General features: G+C 49.7%; 3 protein-coding genes across 3 annotated transcripts; all 3 read right to left on the bottom strand.

Annotated features, from left to right (window-relative positions):
• Positions 1-367: 367 nt before the first annotated feature.
• On the bottom strand, positions 368-2,667 carry TGAM01_v210182 (hypothetical protein; the record flags this gene model as incomplete). Its single annotated transcript, XM_024550740.1, has 5 exons — positions 368-935; positions 1,022-2,338; positions 2,397-2,482; positions 2,549-2,573; positions 2,630-2,667. The coding sequence occupies 5 exons, from the start codon at positions 2,665-2,667 to the stop codon at positions 368-370; spliced, it is 2,034 nt and encodes a 677-aa protein (XP_024404529.1).
• Positions 2,668-3,277: 610 nt separating this feature from the next.
• On the bottom strand, positions 3,278-4,177 carry TGAM01_v210181 (DUF1445 domain-containing protein; the record flags this gene model as incomplete). Its single annotated transcript, XM_018810989.1, has 1 exon — positions 3,278-4,177. The coding sequence occupies one exon, from the start codon at positions 4,175-4,177 to the stop codon at positions 3,278-3,280; it is 900 nt and encodes a 299-aa protein (XP_018655802.1).
• Positions 4,178-4,859: 682 nt separating this feature from the next.
• TGAM01_v210180 (hypothetical protein) lies at positions 4,860-7,922 on the bottom strand (the record flags this gene model as incomplete). Its single annotated transcript, XM_018810988.2, has 1 exon — positions 4,860-7,922. The coding sequence occupies one exon, from the start codon at positions 7,920-7,922 to the stop codon at positions 4,860-4,862; it is 3,063 nt and encodes a 1,020-aa protein (XP_018655801.2).
• Between the last annotated feature and the right edge of the window lie 638 nt (positions 7,923-8,560).

The raw sequence follows: 8,560 nt of genomic DNA, 5'->3' as shown, positions 1-8,560 counted from the left end.
GGCCTTCCCCCAAGCAAAGATCTGCACGGCTCCGCATGGCATCATTCTCCTAGGTGTCTGAGCAACTTTGTCCGATCCATCACTTTTGACCACTCTCTCTAGCCTTCTGGGCTGCCATGTAACGTTAGATATGTTACTAATAGTAGCCACCTGTTACATACTTGTCAGATCTGTTGACATAGGTCTTTTGAGAGCAGCAATGATCTATCTTGTCGCGGAACATTTTTTTTTTCCACAAGTGATGTGCCGTGGTCATGCTTAGTATGGGTCCAAGTATGTAAGAGGTGAAGATGGGGTAGTACAGGGCTGTGTACAGAAGAGATCTAGCCCTCCAAGAGTTAAAGACAAAACGTTAACAACCTACTCCTCAAGAAGGTCCCGGCATCTGATTGAAATCAAATGGCTCCAGATCCGACTCCAGACCCATTCCCGGGAGTTGCGCACTCAAGAACTCGTCCGTAATAAGTGTGCCAATATCGCCGTCTCCTAGATTGGCAAAGAACTCATTGTTCACTTCAAGCCCATTCATCAAATCCGGCGCATCCAGAGGATCCTCCGGCGGCATCGACGCCTGTGTTTGCTGCGCCTGCAGGAGCACGTCCCTGACCTCTCGCACGCAGGGCCAGGTGTTTTGGATCTCGTCCATGGCCAGCGTGATGAGCGACAGCGCTCGCTCAATGTCCGGGTCGCTCCACGATGCCTTCTGCAGGAAGCGCTTCATCATGACTGTGCTCGCGGCGGTGGACAGCGTGTGCACGAAGTCCAAGGGCAATGACCTATAGCGGTAGTAGCGAGAAAAGGTTCGCATGAGACGTAGGATTGCCTGCAGAGATTCGTAGCAGATTTCCACGTCTTCGCTGTCGGCAATACCTGGCTTCTCAAACATATGCGACGGTGGCCGATGGAGAATTATCATGATGGTGTGAAACATCATGCTAGTGGTAGAAAAAAAGTAAATAATAATCAGTCATCGTGAAAGACTTGAATGGATGCAGAAAAAACTACAAAAATAAAAACTCACTGAAGATGCAAAACGACTTGAGGCACCTGGCCAACCGTCCATTGGTTCCAGTGCAGGAAGCTGGGGAGATTTGAGAGCCATTTGGTCAACTGCACATGTATTCTCCGCGTCTTGGTCGCGATTATGGTCGGGTCTGCGCCTCCTCTCCGATTCTCAAACAAGTCAGTGATGATGACATGAATAATCTTGGACAATTCCGCCCTGTAAATGAATGAGCCCACGAGCGCAACACCGTTATCCCACTCATTTGCTGACACCTTGCAAATGTACGTCTCAAGGAGACCCTGCCAACCAGGGGGATATCGCAGCCGGATGGTATTCCGCACATCCGACTCGCCGGGGTACAGAGCCGGAGGCCTGCCAAAGTATAGACTGAGTTGCTTGTCAGCCATGAACGCAGCCCAGTAGACTCGCCGCAGAATCTCTCTTTCACCACTTGACTCGCCAGACTCCTCCCAGTTGGTCGGATCGAGATGGAGGCCCATTTCATGCGCGAGACGGAAAGCCATGCCGCAGAACAGCCAGCCCTTGGATGCTCGGCCAACAGCAATCTCACGATAGCCAAGTAGAATAAGGGCTTGGAGAGTCGTCAGGTCAGGACTATCAAGGTTAGAGTAAAGCAGAGTCTGGGCCTGGTTCGAAAAGACGTCGGAAAGGCTGAGCATGTCATCGTACTGAAGCGCGCTCAGGGCGCATATGGAATACAACAGCACGTCTGAATAGTATTTGCCAGATCCGACATCGTAGTCTCTTAGAAAGTACTCGCGGTACACGACCATGTTGTATGGATAAATCTCCAAGAAAAAGGTCGACATGAGCTTCTGCGAAGTTTCATGGTGGGGCTCATACTGGAAAGAGGCACTCTTCAGGCCAAAGTCATCAACATAGCCATACAGGTCGCCCAGACCCACGTTGCTGTTGATGAGATTCTGGTTAGTACTAGGATCCAGGCCCTCTGTTGATATGGCCAAAGACTCCAAACCCATAGCACTCGCCGCTGCCGGGGACGAGGAGGATGATTCCTTTGAAAAGTGTATCTGCAATGCGCTTGTTCCTCCAAAGAACTGAGCCGCATTTTCTCCCCTCAATCGCCTCAGTTGACCAGATTTGACCCGCGCAGCCGCAAGGCCGGCATCTGACTCGGGACCGGCCTGTCCGCCATCTGGTGGGGAGACGTCGGGAGCTGCCGTGGCCAAGGATAGATCTGAGATGATCTGATCTCGCTCGTCGCCGTTGGCGACGGCGAGCTTACGGATGACCTGCTCAAGCGCGGTTATTTGGCCTTCCAGAGCTTGAATATAGCTCTTTGAAACAGGTCTGTTTTCGAAGCCGTCGTCAGCAAACCAGAAATGGCTTTCTCTCAGCCTCTACTTACCGTTGCTTTTCTCCAATGCCCTGGAGGACGCACTCAGTCCCCGCTTTGGCACATCTTGTACAGGGACGCTTTCGATCGCATTTTATCTACAGTCAAAACATGAGCCTCAAAAACTTGAGCGATGAATTTTTGGAATAGAATCCAGAACGGACCTTACGGCGACGGCATCGCTCACAGCTGACGGGTTGGCGTGTTAGTAGTGGGCTTGGTGAGGCTGAACTTTTGAGACCTACGATGTTTTTACAGAGTCGCCGAGGAGGGGTTCCTCCATCGGGTTATGGCCAGGTTCCAGCTTGGTTGAAAGTGTGCCCAGATAGTAGACAGAGAGTTTTAGCTAGTGGTGGTTGTCGATCTCTTTTTTTCTTCTCTCCGCCTAGGTTGACAACTCTGGCAATGAAAGAGAGAAAAAGCGTGACACGTGAGAGACGAGAGATGCATCAGATGATCAGACCTAAACAAACGTTCCAAGATGGCGCTTCTTCAGCCCTTTGTTAGCGTTATAGATAGTCGTTGAAATCAGCGCAACTCGCCGGAAATCAACTCCAGAGGCACCCACGTGATGATCGATTCGGCCAGCATCTCCGACGCTAAGACGCTTAATAGTGGTGCCGCCCACATTGCTTGTCGACTTGACACGGAATCGGACGTCATCAACAATTACTTTTCGTATCATGTTCTCTCGAAAGTGCTTCTGTATGGGAAAATAATAGACATGATGCAACGTAAAGGCTAATGAATCGGGATAGAAAGGTAAGATTGCGACCAAACCAACCAAAGCATAACTGCCCCATTGTGACTTACAAGATTCAATGTAAGCCCTCAACTCAAAGTCACCATCACCAACCCCCATCATCTTGCAATATCCTCATCTTGCAATATCATCACCCTGCAATGTCCTCATCTCGCGCATCCAGCACCAGCATATGCCCCGGCGCATGAGCCATCACCAGCCCCTCCAGCCCGGCCCTCATCACCGCCTCCTGCGGCGTCACTCCACAGCCCCAAAACACCGGAATCTCTTCATCCTCATCCTCATTCTCATCCTCAGCTCCACCTCTCATCTCCCCAAACGCTCGTTTCCCATCTCCATCCAGCGGCGCATCCCCCCATTCCGGCCCATCAATATCCTCAATCCCAAGCCTCTCCACCGCCTCCCACCCCCAATCCAGCGGCTCCCCATGCGTAGCCCCAAACCTCCTCGTGATGTTCCTCACCGTCTCGACATCCCGCCGCTTATACGGCCTCATCGACACCACGTATGTACCTCCCCGAAACACCCCTGACGGACACAGCCTCAGCGTCGTCCTGTACATGGGCACGTTTCTCCCTAGTACTAGCTGCCGTGGCGGGAGTCCGGCCGCAGTCAGCTCCGCCTCGAAGGAATATGAGCAGCCGATCAGAAACGCAACATGGTCGCTCGTCCACTCCGCCGTGATATCGCTGCAGTGGCTCTTCTCCAGCTTCGAATCCTTGTATACCATGTATCGCGGTGCGTCTCGCCTGAGGTCGCTCCCCTCGCCGAGAATTTCATCGCCGCGAAGGGTCTTGATATGAGAAATCACCGCATCATCGCATCCCGTCGTCTCAGACTCTGCAATTAGGGGGCATGGGACGGGGTTTCTGGCGCAAAGGTTGCGGAAATCGCTTGCGTATCGTGATGGCAAGATGATCAGATTGGCTTGTAGATATCCAGGTGCCAGGCCTGATGTTGATGTTGTGTGTACATTGCTTCGAGATGCAAGTCGGGCTTGTTGCCCTGTTATTATCGACGTCTGAATCATTTGTTTCTAAATGGGCTTCTGGGCGTAGATCGTATTGAAACCATCAAAGCTGTTTAACAGCCAAGTCTAGATTCATAGGACGATATATACTAGTAATTCTGAACATAACTCGCCGTAAAGCACATGCGCACTTATAAACTTGTAGTTGCTGATTTACCCCAAAGTGTAAAGATCCACATCTGTATCATGTACCTACTAATCTACTACTAGCGTTTATGCTAAATCTTGGATCGCCTTGATGGAGACGGAGTTGCGCCTCCGTCTTCAGTACAAGATACGACTAGTTCGTTCGCTGGTACTGGATTTCAATTGGATGGATATGCTTCGTATATCTCTTTGAGTAAAAAAGGCGAAAATAAAGGATTGCACACTATCAAGGCCTAATAAGCGGGTATATCATTAGCTTAAGTGTCTAGGCATAACTGCTCTAAGTATTTCTGTAAACTAGAATACATGCATATTCTTACAAACCCTCCGTAGTACTCCGTTCGTTATCTCTTCGCCTTGTTTCCCCTCTTTCTCCATCTTCCACTCATGGTTGGACATCTCTGTTAATACTGTTTATACACTTGCAGCGTGTTGCTGTTTACCCTGTTAAAAGCGCCCAGCATCACCGTAGTATCTGTTGCTGACCACCGCTTCCAGAACTTTGCCAAGATCCAGCTAGTAATGGCTCTGTCACTCACGCGTTCGCTTTGAGAGATCGATCCAATGTCTTCTTCACATATAGCCGAACGGCCTTTCTGGCATCTCGCGCCCACCTCTTTATACGCCACTCTTGTTTATCCATCTCAGGTAGAGGTGGCAGGTATTTATTGCTACCCATTTCCCCAAAGGTAATGTCTGTTCCTTTGCTGGCCACGGTGGGAAACGTCGAGAGTCCGGTTTTACCCAAAGAAGGCATAGATCTGTTCTCTTTTGATGCGGTAGTTGAGCGTTGTGGGCTGACATATCGCAGCCGAAGCGTCGATAATTTACCTCGCAGCCCGCGTGGCTCACTCGAGCCGATATCATAGCTATGCGCTTTGGTCAGAGCTGTCCCAAACTTTGCTGTATTAGGGCTTGAGTAAGTTGTGGTTTGTATGGGCGATGGTGGATAAGGAATATTGAACTGATCTGACGGCTGAGGAGACGGTTGAAAACGAGTAGACCTTTCTTCTGCCTTCGCTGAACTGCCACTGTTGGATTCACAGTTCGATACTTGCGTTCTGCCACCCACAGCTGTATTGATTCTTTCGTCCACGGGGTCTTTTACATCGCAGGGTGCCAACTCCGCGAGTGAGTTGCATTGTTTCAATCGATTGCTATACGGAGAAGGGCCGCCCTGACTATGTTGGACTGGGTCGAGTTGGCTATATGATGCTTTGAGCTTGGGTTTTGACTGCCCTGCTGGGCTATGTCCATAATCGTGCAAAACATTGTACAATGGCCTGCTGGCTGCAACGGAGCATGTTACATCACCAATGATTCGATGTGAAGGAGATGGCGCCACAGCCTTTGTGCTGAATTTTGACTGCATGTTTTGCGAGCTTCCCCACAAAGGAATGAACGAGAATCTCTGGTTCATACATGCAGGCTCATCTTTGCTTGGCGTCAAAGGCTCGTCTACCAAGCAACTAGGTAGTGGTAATAAGCCTACAGTACCGTAACCCGAGAGTTTTTGAGCTTCTCTCGGCAACGGAGGCAATGATTTCATTAGCTGAGGGATACTCTCCTTGACTCTAAGCTCGTGTACAGGCGATATGGGCTCTGGGGCGAGAATCGGCAACTTGTCCTCTCGCCCAGGGCTACTCTTGGAAAACTCATCCGAAGCAACGCCAGCCGTACTAATCATCATTGTTGCGATATGTCGTCGGTGACGTTTTGGATACGCCCTCTCCTCTGTACCAGCCTTGTTTGAAGACGGTGGGGGCGATCGCTCACTCAGTCTCTTCGAAGCAGCTGCCTCTGTCTCGCATTGCTGGTATAGAGTCGATTCAATGTTTCTCATGTCACTGGACTGGACTTCGTTGTCTTTCGAAATTGACAATCTTCCTATTCGGTCAAAAGATGATAAAACAGAAGCAAAGTCGGACAATGCAGGATCTAGCGAATACCGTAACTTCGAAAGACGGCCATTTTGAGACGACGACCGGCTTCGAAGGTCTTCCTCAAAACTGAAGCTTGTCTTTAAAGTTTTAGGAGACCTTTCCAGAGGCGAGATGGACCTCTTAGAAGCTGGATCGTTCATCATTGAGCCCATATCAGCGGTATCTGCTTCTGTAATTGGCGACGCTTCAATTGAACCAGCTGGCGGTTGACTTTGCTCTTTGTCAGAAATGGAATTTAAAGCAATTTCGATAGAATTCAACAAAGCAGAACATTCATTATCCGTGGTGCCAGGTTCATCCAGGAGAGTCAGCTGCTTTGCTTCCGTTCCCTCAGAATGACGTTCCCTAGTGTCTGATAGGTGCGAGGGCTCCATCAAGTCTTTCTCAACCTCTTGCATATTGGATTCCGACGAGTCTGAATCATTTTCACCAATATCAAACCGTCCTTGAATATCATCCATTAGCAACAGAGATTGGCGAATATTTTCAGCTCTCTGTGGTATAGGGTGAAGCGGCACATCAACGTCAATGTCCCAAGGGGGCCGGTCTTCAAATTGTTCACTGTAGTCATAATAGATAGAGCCGGTCGATTGAGGAGGCACACAACTTTGATTTGAAGTTGTTGGTTTATCATACATCTCAACGATGGATGTAAGACTGGCTGATCGATTGCTTTGATCCGTGGGATATGGCTGGTTTCTACTTGGCTGCCTGGGCATCCACGCCATGGAGGGATTGGGCGGTCTGGCATGGTAAGATCCCGGTACATAAAAATGAGGTGAGTGCAGCGGTCTCGACGGCAGAGAAGTTGTTGACCTATTGGCCTCTGCACGAAGGGAAAGCGGAGGTGGCCTTCGAGAGCCGTGGAAGAAGGTAGGTTTGTATGACCCGTGAATAGTTCTCTGCGAAGATGTCAGACATGAAGAGATTCCTGTATGAGCTTCTAGTTGGAGGCCTACTTGAGAAAAACGCTCTAGCTCAACCATCCTACTGTAGTCAATATCCCCATTCTCTCTCAGAGCTGGAGAAGCTGGGCGAACTCCTGGGCGCTTCAATCGGGTTGGGTAAGGAAAGGGGGATCTTGGACGTTGAAAGCCACCTCCGCTGGATTGGCTTTGTAATGTCCCTGTCGATTTCTGAGAAGGGATTCGTTTTGAGCTGGTTGTAGTCATTGAATACGACCTGGGATCATCTTCAAGACTGACTGGGGACACTGACGACAAAAGAGTGTGCTGACTTTCTGAACCATACAAAGATATAATTTCGGACGTGGTGTCGCGATATGGCCGCATTCTTTTATGGTCATCGGAGCGGTAGTAGTAGTTTTCGTCATAGCCCGATGAGCGTGCTGGAAGCAACAAATCCACATCTCTGGGATGCGATCTGGGTCTGTGTGGTCGATCAAAGGGTGCCGAAGAGGAATTCGGCCTGATGGAAAAGATGCCAATGTCACCTGTCTCGGTGGTAGTCTTTAGCATGCTCTCCAAAGGGCCAGGAGAGCGTAGGAGAGCGGGGTTTTCGTTGACTCTGCGTAAGGGGTGCCTATGAGCTGGCGGACGAGGATTCGTGTAGTTGATCATTCTGGTTTGATATCGATACTGGCTGCGCAGCGAAGAATGACTGGCAGATCTCTGTCGTAGTCGAGCAGCGTCCATGGAAACGCAGCTAGTCCTGGCTGTGATGGGATGGGCAAGGCGAAAATAATCATACACATTAAACTAAAAAAAAGAAGGGCTCAGATATTCGAACAAGAAGCAGAAAAGCCAAAGACGACGGGTCGACACCTGCAAATCAAAAACCTCCAGAACACGAGAACTGTAAACCAACTCCAAGAAGATGCGGCGAGGCGACCAGCACTTTTGGCACGAACATTTTCAGGTGAAGAGGGCGGGCCACGGCAAAGAGGCTTGACTATGCGTCGGCATCTTGGCGAGAAAGAGGCGATGCACATTGGAAGGTCCATCTGGCAGTATGAAATATGAGGGCGCGTGGAGGAGGAAGTTGCGATGAATCACTTTCACTGGAATGCAGGCATGTACCAGGGCACACGGCGGTACCTGCCCGGAAGTATAAGGAATACGTGTATCGTGAAGTAATTTTTCGTATTCTAGAGATATTCCTCCTTGAGTAAATTCTAATAGCGGCGGCAGGATGTTCGAAAAAATATTATTAGAAGCTGGAAATCCATGCTGCCGCCTAAGCATAGGTAGACGCCAGCTGATGGGTATGATTGATGAAAGGAAGGTGTTATTAGTAGTGCTAGTACTTGGGATCGTCGCTGAAAAAGGACCGA

Source organism: Trichoderma gamsii, assembly GCF_001481775.2.
Source record: "Trichoderma gamsii strain T6085 chromosome Unknown Scaffold_57.2, whole genome shotgun sequence".
NCBI classification, from domain to species: Eukaryota; Fungi; Ascomycota; class Sordariomycetes; order Hypocreales; family Hypocreaceae; genus Trichoderma; species Trichoderma gamsii.
Note: the sequence above shows the minus strand (reverse complement) of the source record. Positions and strands in the feature narration are given on the sequence as shown.